Source organism: Protomyctophum parallelum (assembly GCF_964188405.1).
Source record: "Protomyctophum parallelum genome assembly, chromosome: 2".
Taxonomy (NCBI): domain Eukaryota; kingdom Metazoa; phylum Chordata; class Actinopteri; order Myctophiformes; family Myctophidae; genus Protomyctophum; species Protomyctophum parallelum.
The window spans coordinates 23521331-23543415 of record NC_139699.1 but is presented as its reverse complement, the minus strand read 5'-3'; the positions used below and the strand labels follow the sequence as shown (position 1 = coordinate 23543415).

General features: G+C 43.7%; 2 protein-coding genes across 2 annotated transcripts in view; one reads left to right on the top strand and one right to left on the bottom strand.

The window, feature by feature from the left end:
* Positions 1-12773, top strand: part of ddb1 (damage-specific DNA binding protein 1) — a 53168-nt gene extending 40395 nt beyond the window's left edge. The window contains exons 20-27 of the mRNA XM_083794331.1: positions 170-334; positions 1308-1402; positions 2772-2942; positions 4262-4371; positions 5892-6061; positions 7416-7518; positions 9880-10003; positions 11296-12773. Of these exons, the coding sequence (XP_083650457.1) occupies positions 170-334; positions 1308-1402; positions 2772-2942; positions 4262-4371; positions 5892-6061; positions 7416-7518; positions 9880-10003; positions 11296-11379 (1022 nt within the window). The 3' untranslated portion in view covers positions 11380-12773. The remainder of the gene's footprint in view (positions 1-169; positions 335-1307; positions 1403-2771; positions 2943-4261; positions 4372-5891; positions 6062-7415; positions 7519-9879; positions 10004-11295) is intronic.
* A 5136-nt stretch (positions 12774-17909) lies between these two features.
* LOC310853776 (tetraspanin-4-like) overlaps positions 17910-22085 on the bottom strand; it is a gene marked incomplete at both ends in the record, with an annotated part of 71508 nt that continues 67332 nt past the window's right edge. The window contains 2 exons of the mRNA XM_083758223.1: positions 17910-17978; positions 18505-18588. Of these exons, the coding sequence (XP_083614349.1) occupies positions 17910-17978; positions 18505-18588 (153 nt within the window). The remainder of the gene's footprint in view (positions 17979-18504; positions 18589-22085) is intronic.

Genomic DNA, 22085 nt, shown 5'->3' with positions numbered 1-22085 from the left:
TAGAAGAGTCGAGCTGTGTTGTATTAAAAGAAATATCACACTCTTAAGGGTGTGCCGTTATCCAGTATATCGGCAGCACTCCCCTCTCTTGTGATAGCTGCTTAACCTTAGCGCTCCTGTGAATTTGTTTGATGTGTTGTGTTTTGTGTGTTTTTTTTCCTGTTGCCAGTTCTCCACGCCCATCAGTTCCTCCCCAGCGAGTACGCCCTGAGCATGGTGTCGTGCCGCCTGGGCAGGGACCCAGCGGTCTACTTCATCGTGGGAACGGCCATGGTCTACCCCGAGGAGGCCGAGCCCAAGCAGGGACGCATCATTGTCTTCCACTACACAGACGGTCAGCAACCACAATGACCTTTTTCATCTCGATATTTCACGCACGCTCGCACGTGCAGAATGAGGGGAGGCTACACCTCTGTCTGTCTCTCGCTCTGTTTCTCTATCTCTTTCTGTCTTCTCTCTCTTGATCACTCCAAGACCAGGCTCCAAACCTGGGGCGACAGGGCTTTCTCTGTGACTGCCCCCTCCCTCTGGAATTGCCACCTTTTCAAATACTTCCGTCATACCGCATGGAAGCTCTGATCATGAGCACGCGATAAAGCAGAAGTGAAGCCTCCTCTCCACTTCTGTTTCGTCTTCCCAATAAATAAATAAATATATATGTAAAGATATTTTAAAATATATTGCACGCACAGCCATCCTCCCCACTTCCGTTTCATCTTTACCATCGTGCAAATTTATCATAATATAAATCAAAATCATCAAGTCTATATATAGCTTGCTGCTTAGCAGAAATGGATATTAAAAAATATATGTAAAGAGGAAATGCCTCAGTAGGTAGCTCAGTCGGTAGAGCTCTCGCCTTTGGACCACAAGTCCATGGGTTCGATCCCGGGCAACGCCAACTCAGTGAATGAGTAGCACGGCTTGGTGCAGAAAGTCGTGCGTGAAGTACTGGGAGCTGATGGTAGGTGTGGTGCTCCACCTCAGCAATCTATCTCCCAGGGGTCTAGCCTAGCGCACTGTAACGGGGATAGACTCCCGCGTGTTACCGGCTGATACCGACAATAAGCCACTCCCGACCTACTTCTTGCTCGGATTTTGGGAGGTGTAGTTCCAGACTTTATAGCATTCTGAGATTGTGGAATGGTTGTCATGGCTGCGCAAGACTACTCTGGAATGCACTTCCCAAAATGATCAGAGACGTCTCCTCCCTCCCTACCTCCAAACCCGGCCTGAAAACCCACCTCAATCAGAACCTTCCCGGGTAGCAGCTGTGTGAACGACCACCTGTGCTCTCTTGCTTTCAGGAAAGCTGCAGACGGTGGCGGAGAAAGAGGTGAAGGGAGCCGTGTACTCCATGGTGGAGTTCAACGGCAAGCTGCTGGCTAGTATCAACAGCACAGTGAGTAGCGTTCCTGACCCTCTCTGCCTTTTATCATCACCTGTATTTGATGTACAGTATGTCTGTGTACTGTACTGTTACCCAGCGCATTTCTCGTCCAGCGGGCAACGACGGACGAATGCCAGGCGATCATTTGATGTCACATACCCCATATTAGCCATGTTTACAACCAGAAAATGGCATTTGATCAACACTTTCATTTTGAAAGTAGATCTGCTCCGGACCGCACCGACCCACTTTCACCACTGCATTGTACCGACCACAGCCCCTGTACTGTCTGCTACTTGTGGACCATATGAGGACTGGGCAGCTGCTGCTGCTGCTACTACTACACTATGCTACACACACACACACACACACACAGGTTCTGGAGACATCTGCTGTTAAATTACTAATACGCTTCAACACACACACACACACCCACACACAAACAAACACACACTTTGTGTCCAGCTGCTCTTGCATTTCTAATACACTACATCACAGAGACAGGCCGGAGTGGTACTGTGAATTGATTCAACACAAGTGGCCTTTTTTGTCACAAACTGCAGCTCCTTGATTGTGAAGATTCATAAAAATCTACATGCATTTTGTTACTGTCAATTAATGAAATAACATCAAGCTGTGACAAATGTATTATGTTTCAGTGTGTTGCAAGCAGTTTAATTAAAAATGTTGTTCTTATTTCGTTCTGAAATCATGTTTATCAATTCCATAGTTTTATTTTGTTTTATTAAAGAGGTTTTGCTAGTTTTGTTTAGTTTTTTGTGTGAAAATGACATGTTGAGCACTAAAGTCTTAAAGGGACACTTCACCCTTTTTGCAAAAAAATATATGTTAATGACGTTTAGAAGCTTTAGATCACTTTCCTGGGGGTATTTATGTGTGTAATATGTGGTTTTAGCTATTTTAGATTGTAGCAGTGAGCCTGTTGTCTCTGATGTCATGGACACTGGTCTCACTACCTTCCTGGACTACAATTCCCATAATTCTTTGGTGCACTGCTCCTCCTTGTGGATATGGGGAGAGCTGTCTTACTGAGACAACATGTAGTCCAGGAAGGAAGTGAGCCCAGTGTCCATGACATCAGACAACAGGCTCACTGCTACAATCTAAAATATCTAAAACCACATATTACACACATAAAGATCTCCAGGAAAGTGTTCTAAAGCTTCTAAACATCATTAACATATATCTTTTTGCAAAAAGGGTGAAGTGTCCCTTTAAGTCTGACATCACTGTCACCAGAGGACATCATCCCTCTGGATCACTCCGTTATATATTTTTTGGAATCCCTATAGGAAAATCTTTGATCGCGTCATATTAGATATTATCTAAGAGTGTGTGTCTGTGTGTGTGTGTGGTTCAGGTGCGTCTGTATGAGTGGACGGCAGAGAAGGAGCTGAGGACAGAGTGTAACCACTACAACAACATCATGGCTCTGTACCTGAAGACCAAGGGAGACTTCATCCTGGTGGGAGATCTGATGAGGTCTGTGCTGCTGCTGGCATACAAACCCATGGAGGGAAACTTTGAAGAGGTGAGCTCTTTTTGATTTGATTCAATACTTTATTATAAACCGTTTGCAATTTGTACAGAGGTATGGTTTACAATTAGTGTAGGATAACACCAAAAGCTCTAAGGGCTTGTTGATTGGTAATTATTAAAGGGGGAAAAATAATCGTTTCCAATCTCCTTTTTGATAGGAGATTATAACATTACTGTTAATTTCATCCGGATGTCACTAGCAGTATTTTTTATTTATTTTTACTTTATCCCACGCCCATATACTGTATCCATCATAAAACATAAAAAAATAATTCGGCCAGCAAGATGAATATTGAAGTTGTGCTTCAGCCTCCTTTGTCCTTTGAGCTTCTGCATATTTATAATCATGTGTGTTGTAACTGGAAAGGCAGAGAGGGGAAGTAATGGAGTATGCCATATTCACTAGTTGAGGGACAAAAATCAACCCCAAAAACTACGGTAGTAGCAGATGCATTTAGCTAAACTAGGTTTTCCTATTCTGGGGGTGGACATTCTTCAATTTGAAAATGGTGGTTAAATACATATCATTTTGGGGGTCCTTGACACGAAAAAGAGGGGCACGGTGGCACAGTTGGTAGTGCTGTCGCCTCACAGCTAGAAGGTCCTGGGTTCGATTCCCGCAGCGGACGCTGTGGGCACTGGCGGCGTGTTCCCTCCTCCGCGTCATCAGTGTCCATACCCGAGGCGGGGGTTGGCGATAGGGCCTTTCTGTGTGGAGTTTGCATGTTCTCCCCGTGTCCCCTAGGGTAGATACCCTCACAAAAACATGCCGTAATCCTGGTCTCTAAAACTACCTCCCCCTGGCCAGCCGGGGCGCCTGATGGAGGGGAAAGGAACTGGTTGGAATAACGTGTCCCTTCCACGCGCTACGTCCGGCCGGGGAAATTCCCGGCCGGGAAGCAGCTTGGACTCCTCATGCATAGAAGGAGGCATGAGGTCAGTCCGCTGCCCCCCCAGGTTGGCAGAGGAAGTGTAGCGCCCTGGATTACATTAGATAATTGGCACTGGGTGAAAATAAAAACTGGGTTACAAAATCTTAATTAATCAAAGTTTCTGAGTACCGGTATACGGTGCTGAAAGCCTAGTTCCGCACCTTGGCAGCATTCCACAGTAAAACGTGGGGTGGGGGGGTGCTGTATGCCATTGAGTGAGCCATTGTTAGGCCAATAAACACACAAGACTGTAACCATCTGAGTAACCACCGAGATGTATTCTGTGTGCGTGCGCGCTTGGGGGGGGGGGGGGGGGGGGATTTGCGTTGTTTGAACTCTGACAATTTAATGAGTTAATGTATGTGTGTGTTTTGCTCAGATTGCACGTGACTTCAACCCCAACTGGATGAGCGCCGTAGAAATCCTGGACGATGACAACTTCCTGGGTGCAGAGAACGCCTTCAACCTGTTTGTTTGCCAGAAGGACAGGTGCGTCTTCCTCATCGTAAATTATGAGCACAGACCGCCATTTGACAAGATTTTGCATCGCAGACCCAAAAACGAAAGAATATTTTGTTATGGTTTAATACGATTTTGTCCACATTTCCATGCTGTATTGATGTTTTGTCTCCGAGTCAAAACAAGCTTTATTCACGGCTCATAAGTAAAGCGCCACGGGTCGCCGTTACAAAATTCATGTCTCAGGTGGCAGGGCATCGCTTAGCCTTTAGCTAACTTCCGGTTAACCCATTCTTGGTCTGCTCTTTTTTGCCGTTTTTGCCCTGCGAGGCATTGTGAGCTTGTAGATTTAGCTATAGTTTTCTTCGGATACTGTAAAGGTCAGGGATGATAAGTTAGGTTTCCAATCACACAAGATTTGGTGTCCCGCCTGTGAGAACTGAGGACCCCCCTAGGGGTCCTGGAGCCCCTGATGAAGACCCCTGATGTATTCAGTTAATGGTTAGCTATCTAAAGTATCTGGTCCCATCAGAGCATGTGAGCGGAGCGGAGCGGCCGATAATTCCGCTCTTCGCTCTCGACGGCTTTTGTTACGCTCGCTCCGCGCTCACGTTCATCTCCCCCCACGCCGCTCCTCGCTCGCTCAGCGCTCACCTTCATTTACGCATGGAGCGCTCCCCGCTCCGTGCTCGCTCCGAGGCTACACTCAGATGCCCGCTCCGCTCAGCAGAAAGAAATGACGGGGGAAAAATAAAATGCTGTTTTCCTGAAATTGGCTAATTAAACCTGAAGGCCTTCGTTTCAGACCGCATGTTGCAGCAACATGCGGTCTTTTTTGGAGCATGATGTAAATTAGCCGTGCCGTGTGCATTGAGCGGCTCGGAGCGGCTTGGAGCGGAGGACAGTTCTCGCTCCGGAAGTCAATCTGACACATTTAAAAACCCGCTCCGCGCTCACGTCAAAATCCCCCCGCTCCGCTCCTCGCTCGCTCCACACTCCGCTACGCTCACATGCTCTGGGTCCCATTTTAGATTGTATGAGGTGGAATCTCTGCTCCACTAGTCTGTGGCCTGCATCACTTCCTCATTCTGTGTGTCTCTATATCGCTCTGACCTTTTCAAAACACCTGCAACGTCTGTGCTCTCCTGCGGCTCTGATCTCTGACGCTCGTCTGCTACACTTTCCTTTTATTTGTACATCCATTACTCTGCCTCCCCTTGTCTTAGTTCTACTAAAGTTCATTGAGTTGGACACTGTTTCTCCCTCTAACATTTCCTCGTATTTCTAGTTTACTGAAATAATGTCATGTACATTTTCCAGTGCATAGCCTACTGCAGGCCTTATTGACTAGATTTAGAAGACATCTTGAAGCTCTTGCTACTGAAATGATTGATTATTTATATGGAGAAATCTCGTCATTTAACATGCATCTCAATGGGTGAGAAGGACAGCTTGCCATCGCAGAGTGGAGTCGGTGGGGCTTAGCGAAGGGCTAATTGACACCGATCCTCTCTCTCTCTCGTCCGTCTCTCTCTCCTCTCCGCATGCAGCGCGGCCACCACCGACGAGGAGAGGCAGCACCTGCAGGAGGTGGGGGTGTTCCACCTGGGAGAGTTTGTCAACGTATTCTCCCATGGCTCTCTGGTGCTGCAGAACCTGGGAGAGAGCTCCACGCCCACACAGGGCTCCGTGCTGTTCGGCACCGTCAACGGCATGATCGGTAAGGCACGCCATGCGGCGCACACGTGACCTGAATGGCAGTGCCACACACACACACACACAAATCTTGAGGGGCCAGTCAGTACATGCATACATACACTTGCCAAAAAAAAGTCTGCATGAAATGTTTTTCAATTCAGTATAACATCACATACATGTAGAGCATGGCGCTTTCAAAGGCTGCCCACTGTGCCGTAGCTAATCTGCTGACAGAAAGCAGAGACTTGGAAAGCCATTCTGTCTATAAACAGCTCACATGTTGTGAGCTTTTAAATTGGCTATTTTCACTATATACATTTAAGTATGGACATATGAGGTTTCCGCCCGACAGCAACAATATAGTCTGTCGGGAGGAAACCTATTATGTCCAAATCTGTTACTTTTCATGATGCACATTCAAAAGCAGCTAAAGTTGCAGATCAGACTACAAGCTCAAAACATGCCAATTCACAGATCTGCTTTTGTGTGACGTTGTAGTATGATGTAAGGCATACATTTACAAATCGAAATATGGAGAGGTTTCTACCTGAATAAGTTGATATACAGTGTAATTTGCCAGGGGAGATGGGGGTGGGGGGGGGGGGGGGGGGGGTAAGAGTCTGGCCTTTTTAGTCCATGTCTTTGGTGATTTATTTTCCATTCCCAGACAGATTTTTAACATCTTTGTAAAAACATCCTACCCTCTTGACTCGTTTTATCGCAGGAAAGGTAAAGTCAGGACTCTGACTCTAATTTTCCCCCTCATTACTCAAAAACCAAATCAGTCGCGCTCAGACGAGCAAGTAAAGATGAAATGAATGAAAGCGTGGAGATGACAGATCGTGGACATGGCCTTAATTTACCTTTGTTAAGCACTTCCCCACTGCACTGTTCTCAGTGGGGAATCTTCAGTGGTGTGTTCTAGTGAGCACGTTTTCCAACAACAAAGCCCATCCCACCGAGATCACAGATGTGGCCGGAGACAGCCGCTCCACGTTCACTCCACTAACCCAAAGGGGAAACACTGCTACTGTACGCCTGTCACAGGAAACACTCCACAACCGCTATTTAGACTCTACACTTTTTTTCATTTACTGACAGAATTGTTTCAGACTGTGTCCCTTCCTGGACCTTTAAGAATCATGTTTAATGTACTTTAGTCTGTCGGATTAAAAAATATTGTATTTTTATTATTACTTTTTAGTTTGTGACTAAATATTTACTACATTGGAACACAGGTCCTTTTCCACCTGAAAAGTAGTCAGTTGTTTTCCTCATGATATATATTGATGTTATGTTTGTGTGTGTGTGTGTGTGTGTGTGTGTGTGTGTGTGTGTGTGTGTGTGTGTGTGTGTGTGTGTGTGTGTGTGTGAAGGTCTGGTGACGTCCCTGTCAGAGGGCTGGTACAGTCTCCTCCTGGACCTGCAGAACCGTCTGAACAAGGTCATCAAGAGTGTGGGCAAGATCGAGCACAGCTTATATCCTTCTGGTCGTTATGCATGCTTACCATCTGTGTCGTAAGGAGCTACAGCAGTGGGCCTGCCTGTCACATTGGAAGTAAAACTCATGACTCATGACTGACGTCATCACACCACCATCTCATGCCTGAAATGGGCTGGTGGTGGTGGGACGACGTCACCCCACCCAACGCGGTAGTGTCCCATGATGAGATGTTTTCCCGAATTGACCCGACGTGCTTACCATCTCTCCCTTTAATGCTTTTGTGTGACACTACAGTATGATAAAGATAAATAGAAAATAATGCCAATCAAACATTTTTACAAAACAAAAACTAGAAAAAGTGCCCCTCGGGGCACAGGTCTCCACCAGGCCAGGCCAGGTTGTTGTGGCCTCCTGGTGGCGCTATATTAGGCCAATGTGAAGTGTTGCATTTCCAAAAACGTTGAGAACCCCTGCTCTAGGGAGTGTGCATGCAACGTTTCACGCAGATCGGTGCAGTTATATAGGTAAAAAGTGTGAAAAGCTGCCTCATGGGGCCGTTCTGGAAAAATCGGGGCAGAGGTTCATTGTTGGCATCCAGGGAGTGTGTGCGCAAAATTTGGCATCGACCGGGTTTTACGGGTGCTGGAGATTAGCTGTAAACAGATGGACGGATGGACACACGGACGGAGTGCAAAACATACTCTCCCCATGCCTTCGGCTGGTGGAGACAAAAAAGTGGAATGTAAAATATAATGTGGAGGAAAATATGAAAGGACTAATGTTTTCAAACAGGCTTGGGCAGAGGGCCTAATTTTTGTCGGTGATGGAACATTCAAAAATATGAACTAATCTCAAAAACAAATGGTGATGGCTCGGAGCCCAAAGAACCTGCTGGTACACGCAGATGGCATTAATAACCTTGACTTATTCTGGGCTGGAAGCGCAGTAATCCTTTTATCTTAACCAACGTTGGTATTGTTGACCAATATTGTCTAAAAGGTTTTGTGAATTAATCCATGCAGTTTGTTTGACCTGATAACGTTGCCGTCAGCTGTCATGAACAAGTTACGTTTCAGAAAATGTGGAAAAAGAACCTGGATCCAAAGTCAAAAAGTTTTCACCAAAAAATATCACTTAGGTCATATTTACACCAGAAAGCTTTACTGCGATTAAAACTAATCCTGCTGCGCATTGTCGGAAAGTGCGCTTCGTTTGGCAGGTGTGAAGGCTCAATTGAATCCTAATTCACACCAAAGAACCGCATTCTAAACGGGTGTTTCACTTAGCTTCAAAACGCAGCAGAGTGCGGATCACTGCAGGTGTAAATGCAATCGCATTAAACATAGGGAGTGAATGTACCATTGTGGGATGAAGAAGTTAGCATTTGGCACACGAGAAGGAAGGAGAAGGCATTATTACGCAGCGACGCGTAAGGATGTCACACATGGTCTAATGAAGAGATATTGCAATATGGCCAGACCATCATAGGCTTATGCTGAAGGTTACACACACGAACAATGCAGTGTACAGTAGATATATATATATATATATAGCATACTAAAACAAGTTGGTAAAGTTGTAGACACCCGTTATTGCGCGTGCGCACACATACACACGCGTGTCCAGTCCCCGATGATAAGCAATAAGCACTGCAACCATGTTACCATCACTTTACGTCCTAAATTCCTAACTATTACTCAAAGTATATATATATTTTAACAGTCTACTGAGTGTAGTTTATTAATTGAACACATTGATAAAGGTCCCTGCTGCGTTTCCAATTCACCCTTTGTCAGCCTTCTGATTGGTCCCTGACTGACTAACCAGCAGGCTCTTTCTGCCTTGTTCCGCCCTGGTTCCGCCTTGTTTATGTTGAATTTGCTAAAACATATTTTTTGGAAAAAACTAAAAACAAACATGATATGCCCAGTCACCATGCTGCACCTGTGATGTTCCTTTTTACTGACACCAAGATTGAAATAAGAATTGAATGCACAGAATATCAATACGAACTGAAAAACATGTTATTTCAATGGTAGTGGATGGAGAGAGAGGATTTTTGACCAACCACGAGACAGCAACCAATGGGTGCGAAGAGGGGCACAACCATGGGCGGGACTTGACAAAGGGTGAATTGCTGCGGATGACAGCGCAGTGTGAAGGCAAACGCAGCAAATGTAATATGCAGAATGGCTCAACTTCTCCGCCCATTCGCATCGAGTCTACCGCAGTATTAGGTGTGAATGTGACCTTACTCTACCTTTAACCTCTAAAACCCTGATCCCAACCTGTGGGCCTTCAGGATATTGCAAGTGGGGTGAAGAGTATTTAAATGAATTAAGATTATTAAATGTATGTGCTGTACCAAATGGATGTTCCTTGACTCTTGGTGTTACCTGGAGGTCGTTCCACACAGAGCGTAAGACGGAGCAGGCCACTGGCTTCATCGATGGAGACCTGATAGAGAGCTTCTTAGATCTGGGCCGGGCCAAGATGCAGGAGGTTGTCAGCACTCTACAGGTATAGGAACACATGCACCAACATGAATCCATCGACAGCCTCTGGGGCCCACTGTTGCTCTGAGAATCCCCTACAGCAGTGGTTCCCAAACGTAGGACTCCCAAATGGACAATAATTAGCCCGCAGACCCCCATTTGAAGAGATAATGCCAGGGACCCACATACATTTTTACGGCTCTAGCAGTGATTCTCAACCTGTTTAATTACAAGGACCCCCAGTTTGACATGCATTCGTTTACACGGACCCCCCTCTCTGAGACCCCATTTTATATTGTAAAACCAATGTTAATTTAACTGGTTACAGAACCATAAGCTCCTCTTTTCAGGGGCGGCTACAGATGGTGGCATTTGAAAACTTCACACGTCATGCCATTGGCAAGGCAGTGGATTGTCAGTAAATTGTTAGAACATTGTCCGTGAGAAAGGAGGTCAATTTCCAAAGGCTATTCGGATTATTTTTTAGAATGAAAAAGGACACTTATTTTCAGTAACAAACGAATTTCGCAAGCTAAAAGAACCTTGGGAAAACAAGTATTTCTAGAAAACAATGCAGGAAATGTACAGGAAACACTGAAGTGTTGGAATGCCACACCTCTAGCCGTCGGCAGTAGCTGAAAGCAGTTTAGCAAGCAGAAGCAGCATGCACTACTACCACAGATCTACTGCACTACGCATCGCTATCTAATCAAGCAACTGGCACACAAAAGCCTGCCTAGACATTAAAATGTGAAATATCCCACTAAAAGTACAAATATCACACCGGTAGTATTTTTTAGAAAGCCAAGGAACAAATTCAAATTAATTGTGCTTGTACTAATCAAAATATATTTTTGCAAACGTGTGCATTATTCATATTGTCCTCTGAAGAACCTACAGTATGTCAGCAAAAAAACACAATACAAGCACAGCAGAGCAGAGCAGAGCATACCAATGAGATGAATTATAAAGACTTGTTAGAATACAACAGATGAGCAGTACACACACAGTCTGATTAGCCATAGGTTGGTGAACCAATAGGATGTCGACGTTGGTTCCCAGCGCTAGTTTGTCCCGCCCCTTTATGCCCAGAAAAGCATAAGTCTCTTTCTGCCTCAGTAATCTGGGATCACGACAAAACTAAGAACCTGGTATCAGTCTAATTGAATTGAAGCTATGGTATACCAGGTAAACAACAACAAACCTAGCATCTGTCTAAATAACATGCTAAAATGTTAACATTGTGGTCATAAAGGGAAAACAAGGCTATTGGATTAACCGTTCCACGCGTGTTCTTCCGTTCCGCGTTTTCCCCAGATCGACGACGGCAGCGGCATGAAACGAGAGGCCACGGTGGACGAGGTCATCAAGATCGTGGAGGAGCTGACCCGGATCCACTAACCCCGCTCCGCTCCTGTGCTTCCAGAAGACAGACACAACGACCGGACAGGACAGCTTTGTAAATAAATATAAATAAAACCCGCCGTGTGCATGACGTGTTCAAACATCTGTCCCCTCCTCCTCCTCTTCAGCCCCTCCCCCTGGAGAGCCTGATGTGCGATTCTGTCGCACGCCTGCACAGTGCATCGGAAATGCAGTAGGCCATGTAAAAGCTCACAGGTTTACGCGCTGCCTATGCGGTGCGTCGAGCTTGTAGATCGCCTAATGTTTTGGTCTGAGGCGGTGTCGAGCGACAAAGCATAAATCAGGCTTAAAATTTACAATTTAGACCAAAGACATTGGTCGCGGTATGTGTGTGTGTGTGTCTTGTGTGTGCGCGCGTTTTGCTTGTGTGTGCAGATCGAGACTGTGTGTGTGTGTGTGTGTGTGTGTGTGTGTGTGAGAGAGAGAGAGAGAATGCATGGTTTACAGTGTGACTTACAAAATGAGAATTTAAGCCCTTCACCACAGTGCAGGGGTTGTTCAGCTTATTGCCAGGGTGGGGCAGTGTTGTGGCTATACATACATGAATACAGGCGCTGTACTGGCTTTTTGTAGGTCTGACCAGGTTTATAAAATATTGTTGTGCGTTCTGTCCACACGCTTAAGAGGATCTACATCACACTCAATAGGAGCATAGAGCAGCAGCGGTGGCCATTTTGTTTTACCTGGCTCTGGTTCCACAGATAGAAAGCCCATTCACTCAGCCCATAGGGAGGTTTCTGAAAATATTTATATTAATTATTTTAAGCCTAGAACCAGGCCATCCAGGCTTGTGAGGTGGTTTAAAGTTACAACTTGTAACATTGTCCTTTTATGTTTTTTTGAGGTTTTCTTTTTTTAACACAGAATCAAATGTTTTATGGCAGTGGTTTTCAACCCTTCATATCATATCAAGGTCCAACATTTGATGACATTTAGCCTATCGGGCCCAAAACCCATATTTTGTTGGATACGATTTTGTCCTGTTTCTTGCAAATGAAGAAATGCAGATGTTTATCAATAACTTAACTTCTGAGATTCTAAAATGAAACCAAATGGACCCGTAAGGACCCATTTGGTTTCATTTTACACACTCGAGTTGAAGATCCATAAGGGTCCATTTGGTTACCAACTCCATCATGTAGGTGGGCACCACCTGAAAACCACTGTTTTATGGTCATCATTCACCAGGAGCCTGGATGGCTTTGCGTTGGAGTGTAAAATGGGCTTACGGCTGTTATTGAAGTCTGGAGTGAACAAGATATACTTGAGAAACAAAATGAGGAAAAAGAAGAAATAGATTTGTAGCTATTTTGTCTCTGTGATGTTCTCTCTCCATGTTTTCTTTTAATAAAGGTTGCTTTAGTACCATCCACCTCTCTCTCTTCATTGGGGTGACTCATTCAATCTCGCTCTCCCGCTAAAGTAAAGCCCTTCTCATGATACTGGGCACAACTTTAGTCAGAGGCTATGTAAGTACATTTTAATTATAAAGCGCCTTTCAAAACCCTGTTACAAGGCCATACAGAAGGCTTTTTGCCATTCTTGCAGGCTCAAAAGTCTACTAAAATGTTCATGGCTCTTTGAGGGGGCTGAGATGAGGCCAGAAAACCCAGGTTTTGCCCAGACTCTATACAGTGATGGCAAGTGATTCAAGATCTTCACTGAGTTTAACAGAAATTCAGTTAAAAACATAATTGGAGCCAACGTGAATAAAGTGAAATGCCCATATAGTCGTACAAGAGTTGTGCAAAAGTTCATGAGTCGTGTCAAATGGTCACATTTATAGAGAATTCCGGGCCAGTCATTTTCTTACCGTAATCTGAATTTAGTATATCTTAGCATTTTGAAATCAATTATTTGACACTCAGGGAGCTAGTGTAAGGATTTAAGAACCGAATTGATATCGTCTCTGTCGGTTGGAAACATAATAAAAAAATCACACCTGTGTGAACTGAGTGGTGCAACTCCCTACCCCCCCCCCCCCCCCTCCTCTCTCATTAGCAGGCAACAGTGCAGAACTATCTCTCTCTCTGATTCTGGCACAACAGCGCCCCTACTGGTACTCATAGTCATACTGGTGCTCATTAACATCACATAGGTGATCACGGACATTGCTTTTCCTTGGAGTGGTTGAACCACTCAAAAACGTAATTTTCAGTATAAAAAAAAAAAAGAAGATCTACAAGCTCAAAATTTGCCACTTGGCACCATGTTTCTAGCTTGTATATCTGCTTATTTTTATGCTTTTGTGTGACGATGTAGTATGATCATTTAACATGAGAGTTCCACCCTGACAACAAGGATATACTCCACTTGCTTGGTGTTAATTAATAAAGACTCGAGCAGCAGTGACAAATCAAGGTCTTAAAATGATTAATGCATCATGTATTTTAGTTTTTGAGTAACGTCCAACACTGCTCAGGAAGACACTACGTTTATCATATGGGTCTTGACTTTGGAGCCTAAAAAGTTTGGAAACCCCTGTTGTGGAGTGAACAAAAGAGTAAAGGTCATTACACACTGGCGAATTAGCGACGCGATGCGAATAAGCGATCTGAAAATGCGAAATATTGCATGTTGCAGTTCGCCTGCGAATCTCTGCAAAATACGACACCAGAGCGAACAAATAAAAGCGAAAACGGTCGCATTTTCGCACATTCGCCACTGATGTGGAAGCTTGCATGGACTTCAATTGTTTTTTTTTAAATGCGAATTATTCGCACGAATATATCGCGTCGCTAATTCGCCAGTGTGTAATGACCTTAACTGTGAAATGGATCACATGACAAGTTCTTTTGGCAGAGTGACAGCAGAGAAAAACATCTTCAAAAAACAATCGTGTTCATTCCCTCAGAGAATGTTTGTGGATGCAAATCTAACCCCCTCTCTCCCTCGTCTTTGGAAGAGATTATCAAATTGAAAAACAAATCAACAGCCAGGAGGAAAGAAACCATGAAGGACCGCGCTTAGATCTGCTTAGAAGAAAATAAATAAACGGGTGAGTGCTGACAACGGTAACTACTACTACGATGCAGCCGCGTGAAGTATATGCATTCATCGGAATGTCAATTTCTGCTGGATTGGTGATATTTTGTTCCTTGTGATGAAGTCCTAGCAGGCCGAAACGTCAATAAGTAAAAGAAGAACATCACGAACTATAGGACCCATGCCCACGCCTACCAGTGACATAGTGTTGCACTGTTGCTTTAATCTATTAGGTGTAATTTATGCACATTTTTGGCAGACAGCAACAACATAGCAGACAGGAACATGAAGGAAATACACAAGCCAAATTAATGGACATTGAGAGTTGATCTTGACGTGTAGATAATCCGTTTTGAAATGACTGACAAACTAATGTCCTAATTAATTTCCACGTTATGAGTGACGGGGAGACCTTAGTAACTGGAAGGTTACTTCAGTAACCATGATTCTTTAAGCAAATGAGCGAAATGCCTTCGGCGGCTGGTGGAGACATAAGGTTATATGTTGAGAAATACTATAGTACAAACTGAAAGCTATAGTTTGTCCCTGTGACCTGCATGGAAACATCTCCAGTGGTACATTTACTCTACTTACAGTATGTAATTTTTTTTTTTTTAAGATTTTTATTTTTGCGGCTTACGCCTTTTTATTGATTTTTTTTGAAGGGACAGACAGTAGGCTGACAGGAAACGGGAGAGAGATGGGGGGATGACATGCAGTAAAGGCCGTGTCGGGCTCGGGAGTCGAACCTGCGGCACACTGCGACTGGATTACCAGTCCGGTGCCCAGACCGTTACGCCACGGCCTGGGCCACAGTATGTAATTTTGAGGGTTTTGTTTTACTTTACTGGAGTAGCCTACTTCCAATTTTCACTACATCTCAGAATATTGTACTTTTATTTCACTACAATTATTTGAAAACTTTAGCCTGTCAGCAGTGAGTGTTGGGCAGGAGTAGTAGGACATATAGGCTCCACACTCTCCCGGTGGGGGCTCCTCACTGGCAGGTGAGTCAGTATGATACAACAGTATGTCCTCCCGGTGGGGGCTCCTCAATGGCAGGTGAGTCAGTAGGATACAACAGTATGTCCTCCCGGTGGGGGCTCCTCACTGGCAGGTGAGTCAGTAGGATACAACAGCAGCGACAACACAAATGTATGAGAAAAAGGAAGTTAAAAAAGAAGAATGACACGCGTTTGGTTTACATGAGCCAAAAAAACTTTAATACACACACACACACACACCACTGCAAGAGTCATGCACTAAACCAAATGAAACACCTGCAAGTTCACCCCAACAACCATATTCCATACAGCTCCCATTGGAAAAAAATATCTTTGCAAAGCATCAAATTATTCCAAACAATTGAAAACATAATAGCCTATGTTATTATTTTATTTTTTTAAGAAAGAAAAAATATCCGACCCCCACCCCCCAATTATTTAATATATTGATATTACAACAATATTGTGATATGAGACTACAGTAGACTTTTCCTGGTTATAACCATTTAAGCTATGTATACTCGAAAATAATTCTCAATTAAAACAAAAAACTATGTATAATATTGTCACAATAATAGGACAGTGGTTCTCTTAACGGGTCCATTTGGTTCCATTTAAAGTTTGAGAACCACTGCAACGGGGGAGCATGTACACATGGAACCAAATGGATGTGTACACTCAGAGTTAAAGTATGCTGAGATGTTTATAATGTAGATTAGGGTCCCAAAAGATACAAAAAAATAAAATGGTTCCATTTGTACACTGTCCTTTATTCACAGACATATTATTTGGACCCCTGGAGAAACCTTGTATGTCCAAAACCGCTCCTTTTTTATGATACCAGTATATATTTTTTACGTTTAAACTTTAGTGGAAATAGTATAACTGTAGCTGTATTGGAGATGTGTGGTTTCTATCCCGTCGAGACCAGTCAACAAAGGGCATAGCGGTGGCAGGCATTTCCGCAAATATTTATACATTTAAAAAATAAAAAGAAAGAAAAAAGTATTCATTAAATATAGTATAAACAAATATTCAAATGTTTAGTAACACCAGAATAAAATGTTTTGATGATTCACCAGGAGCCTGGATGAATTTGGTTCCAGGTTTGGTTCAAATAATTGATATGAATATTTGCAGAAATCACTATGGGAAAAAACAAATGGGTTTATATATGTGGCACCACAAAATGGCCGCCACTGCTATACCCTATTAGAGCAGAAGCATAGAAAGTGCCGTGATATTAATTTATGACATGGTTATTAAACACGGCTCCATTTTTGTCACTGCTAAACCACTTCTTTGCCTTTTTTTTACTATTTTGCAAAACATTTTTGAATAGTTAAAATGGCCAGTCTACAAGCTCACAACGTGAAATAGTAAAAAAAAAGGCGAAGAAGGTTAGGGATAAGAGGTTTAGCGGTGACGAAAATGGAGCCCACTGTGTGCTAGATAATAACACTGTGATACTGGTAATACTGTGAATTGGTCAGTCAGTCTGACAGCCTCCTCCTGGGGTGACGCGTTCCTCCTCATGGGAGGTGTAATGTTTTCCCCCGGAAAAAAGACGCGCTGTAGTTGGCTAGTACTCCCTTTGAGTGGCAGTTGTGGAAAACCAGAGCCATTCAAGGAGAGTTGCACCATTGAGGGGGCAGAAAACAGCGCTTGAGCGCTGTTCGTTCATGCATCCCTGTGTGAAGTGTGACAAGCTGGAGTTTGAAATACATTGTTTTCAACGAGGGTGGCGCAAATATCAGCAATTTTAGGTATGTGTGCAAGATGACAACTGTTTTACAGTATTGTACAGTAACAAAGTCTCTGTAATTTTTATGTTGTACTTAAAAACAATCTAAAATAAAGGGATTTAAGATCGTTAAAACTGGGCTGTTGCCTAAGTCCAGTGCATTCTGCCAACTTCCGGTCCAGGACTTTGTCACACTTTGCTATGCTCTTTGCCAATGTCTATGTAGAAGAGCCGCCATTGGACTGGCCCAATAAGTGAACGGAGATGTCATAACTCTCCTTCAATGTCTCTGGGAAAACACTCTCCCCAAAACATGATTTGGTGACCTGATCACTTTAGCTCCCTCGGCGATGCCTCTCGTAGATCAAGTTCACTTCAGACGGCGCGCCTCTGTCCCGGTCAAAAACTATGAAAGAAATTGTCTGTGGTTGTTGGTAAAATAGTGGCAGCAGATTCCCATCCCACTCATCCCAGGAACTTGGGGTTGGTAGTCTAATGATTAGCGAGGCACGCCACAAGGCAGGACTTGTATTGAGGTTTTCAGGTTGTGTTATAATGTGACAACGCCCCCAACGAAAGGGCTTCCCAAGTCCTGTAGGGAGAAAGCCACGCCCAGTGGGGTGTGTATACACAGTCCTGTATACAGGTAGTTCCATATAACGCCTGAAGCAAAGAGTCTGTGAAGGCCCTTCATCTGGTCCCTCTACAATGAACAAACATTACATAGTCTGTGGTTGAAGGCCCAAACCGGAGGTTCCGTTCCGTAGGTTCCGCTAGGCGTAGAAGGTCTCTACTTTCACTGACTGACAGAACATGGTCATGGAGAACACCAGGCCCAGGATCTGCACAAACAAACACAACATGGTCATGGAGAACACCAGGCCCAGGATCTGCACAAAGAGATTGATAAAACGATGATAATACCAGCAACATTGGGGGGATTTAAAGGCTGGTGAGATCAAAAAAGAGTGTCGAGGACCTAAAGGACTCAATGGAGAAGGGGCTCTGATAGGGAGGGGATCTGTTGTTCTGCAGTCTATAGGGCTGTGGTTCTCCAACGTGGGGTCCACTCCAGAGACCCCCAGGGGTCCTTGGGGTGGTTCCAGGAGGTCCCCAGCTAAAGTAGATAATATAGCATCACAATTATTTTAACCATTTCATGCGTTTATAAATTGGCTATTCAAAAATAGCAGATCTAAAAGCTCACAGTGCCTCACTTCTTGTCACGTAGATTGGCTATTTTCAGCAGAAGACATTAAAGAGCTTTGCCCTCCAGTCAACCAGGTATAGGATTTTTAAGTGGTAAAGTTACAAAGACAAACATCCACACAGACCACACTTACCATCCACACTTTCTGTTTTAATTACCTGAGTGAGTGCAGTGCATAGGGCGAAGATCCAAAGAGCCACCAGGTTCTCATTAAGCCAGTCTTTCACTTGCTCGTAGCAGGGCTGTGGAGATGCACGCACGCACTCACGCACGCATGCACCCACACACACACACACACACACACACACACACACACACACACACACACACACACACACACCCACACAGACTTAGTGAAGTAGACCGGAAGTACGGTACTGGATAATCATTCTAAATGTCAGTTATTCATACAGGCAGCTATTTGACTTAAATGAGAATTCCGGACTAATCATTTTCTTACTGAATTTTGATCCATTGATCAGAGGCGAAAAAAATTGGGTGGGGAGGGATATGTGTTGTGGATTTCTGGATCAATCATTGATGAGGCAAGAGGAGTCAGAGACAATTTTCTAGGTGGTGATGGTAATACTTTTATTATGTACATGATATCATGGAGAGAAGTATGTTAGACAAACAGTCCAACACAGTAGTTCTGCCAATGAGCACATGGATCAAACCATAGTTATGCGATGTGAGAGTGTGGTCTATCTAGCCAACACCAACTCGGGACTCCTGAATCGTTGCCCTCCACACTTTCCTACAGTATATCTAGCATCAGGGTCTTGAGCTCTGCTGTATAGGTTAATTGGCTCCCAGAGTGTCAGTTTGTTTGCCTCATTCGGGATGCCTGACGCAGTGCCCTGTCAGCCTAATCCTTCTCTCACTTTGTCCGGATGAAGGCTGGTGTCTGCTGGGTGGATGATTATATCTGGTGGCCCAAATAAATCCACAGCGTGAAGATATCACCTGCACTGGGCACATGTTTTGGGCGTGTGGTTTCTATCCTTAACACAGGTTGTACATATAACTCCAGAGGACGTACTGTTGGCATAAAGGAGTAACGCTGCACCAAAATACCATTTAGGGACAGTAAAGCTGCCCTACCTGTAATGTGCGGGCAGTGGCTGTGGGTAAGGCACTGACAAAAATTGGGCCCCTATAGGTGTCACATGGACGGACCACATCAGAAATTCTGGTCCTCTACAGGGACCAAACAATGTCACAATTTTATGTTAAAAAACTAAAAGTCTAAAATGTGTTACGGACAAAGCCAAGTCTTGCCACAGCCACATGTTGTGTTCAAATGAACTTCGTTGCTGTCTGACCTTGTGAACTTTTGCACTGATTTATATTCCTGTCCCAGTTCCATTAAAGCATTTCAGCATTTTTAGGGTGCTTCCTATTGCACCATTTTGTCACCTCATGTTATTTCTGAGGTGTCGCTGAGCTGTGGTCAAATGGACTTTATTCCTGTCTGAGTAAAACACTGGAAGGGTGGTTGTCACTGACTTTTAGTTCAGGTAGGATTCATTCAATATTACAATTCCTTCATCCTGTTCATTGTGACTGTTCTCAGTATCCTGTGTCATTATGTGAGAAGTTTTTACTTCTAGCTCTTGCCATGCTTTGTGTGTATGCAATGGATACTTTTGTAGTTTATTCACTGCCATTCATAATGAAACACTGTGGAAAAATACAACCTAATAAAAAAAGCAACTCTAGTATTACTCTATAGTACAAAAATTGCACACTGCCTGCACGCTTCATCTTAGTCCCATACTGGCTTACTTCCTGAAAAACTGCTTTATTCTTTACTCTGACTGACAATGTCACTGCTGGTGTTTCAGTGAATTGTGAAGACCGTCACCTGATTAGCATACCAGACAACATTCCCAGAGACGTTACATCACATCAACGATGCGTGGAAATAACATCCAAAAGATACACAGGACAGATTTTTATCATCTTTGAAATCTCACAGATTTAACCATAAGTAGTAATTCAATAACTCATGTAGAAGACGATGCATTTGTCCCTTTGGTGCATCTTAATGAACCTCTATATGAACCACAACAAACTGACAACATTGACAGACAATATGTTTCAGGGAATGTCTAACCTCTTGATCCTGAGCTTGAATGGTAATAATATCCATTCCATCAACCCTGCTGCCTTCCAGTCAGTAGTCACTCACTAGTTTACAGGACATAAATCTAACACCCAATCAAATTACGGATATAGGCTAATCACCGTTTTACAACTATCAAGCTTACAGGTGCAAAAGATCTGCAATTAAACATGTCCTCTGAGCTCAGGACATTGATTGTTACGTCATCCTTGATAAAAAATGTTCAGTATCTTAACAGCTGTATTTCCAAATATTAAAACAGTTGACTTGAGATTATGTTTTAATGATGTGGATGGGAGCTAGTGCGACATACCACACAAGTATTTTCTAAAGAATATAACTACAGTGTATTTGGCTGCTTCCAATACTGTATGTCTTATGCCACCATCAAAAAGTCTCTACAGAGCCTTGATTCACTTGAGTACTTACAGCTGATATTGGCATTTGTGGAGATAGACAGATCGAGATCTCTGAAATAATACTCTGCAAAATACACACACTGAGGACACTCATGCTCCAGGGTGGCAGCAATGCCAACCTAATACTGTCTACTTGTACTCAGCTTACCAACCTGGATCTATCATATAATGACTTGACTGAACTGTCTAAGGATTCAATAAAACAAATGAAGCAACTCAGCCAGTTGAAGCTTGCCCAGAACCACCTGTCCAAAGTACCAGACGATGTTAAGAATCTCTCCATGCTTCAAATCATCGACCTGAGACTTCCTGCCAGGTACAAACCTCTCTGTCTCTATGTAATACTGTATTTATGTCTGTTTCTTTGTGTCACTATTCACTAACGGTTGTAAGCAGAGAAATAATTGTTGTCTTTAGTGGCATTATTATTACAGTAGGCCTATGTGAAATGATGTCTGTCTGTCTCCCAAGCAGTAAAATAGTGGTAGTGAATGTGGTTTGAATGTTTGCATGTTTTCTTTCCAGGTAAACCCATTATAGAGAACATTACAGATGCCATCTATGGCAGCAGAAAGATCATCTGTGTGATCAGCCATCATTACCTGGAGAGTGAATGGCGCTCCAGAGAGATCCAGATGGCCAGGTAGGGGCAGTATTGCAGATGTATGCTCTTAGCACATAGTTTTTATAACATTTATATCCCAATGATTCATGTAATTGATTGGTTCAAATATATGTAGTCCCCTTTAGTTGTTTATGGAGGTATTTGTCATTTTACATTTGCTCATAATTATGAAGCATTTGTCATCTGCATTTACCCATCCTAGCTATTAGGAGCAGTTTATTTTGTTTAATACAGCAGCAGTTAGGGGTTCAGTGTCTTGCTCATGGACACTTTGGCACACAGACTGGGGGTTCAGTGTCTTGCTCATGGACACTTTGGCACACAGAATGGGGGTTCAGTGTCTTGCTCATGGACACTTTGGCACACAGAATGGGGGTTCAGTGTCTTGCTCATGGACACTTTGGCACACAGAATGGGGGTTCAGTGTCTTGCTCATGGACACTTTGGCACACAGACTGGGGGTTCAGTGTCTTGCTCATGGACACTTTGACACACAGAATGGGGGTTCAGTGTCTTGCTCATGGACACTTTGGCACACAGAATGGGGGTTCAGTGTCTTGCTCATGG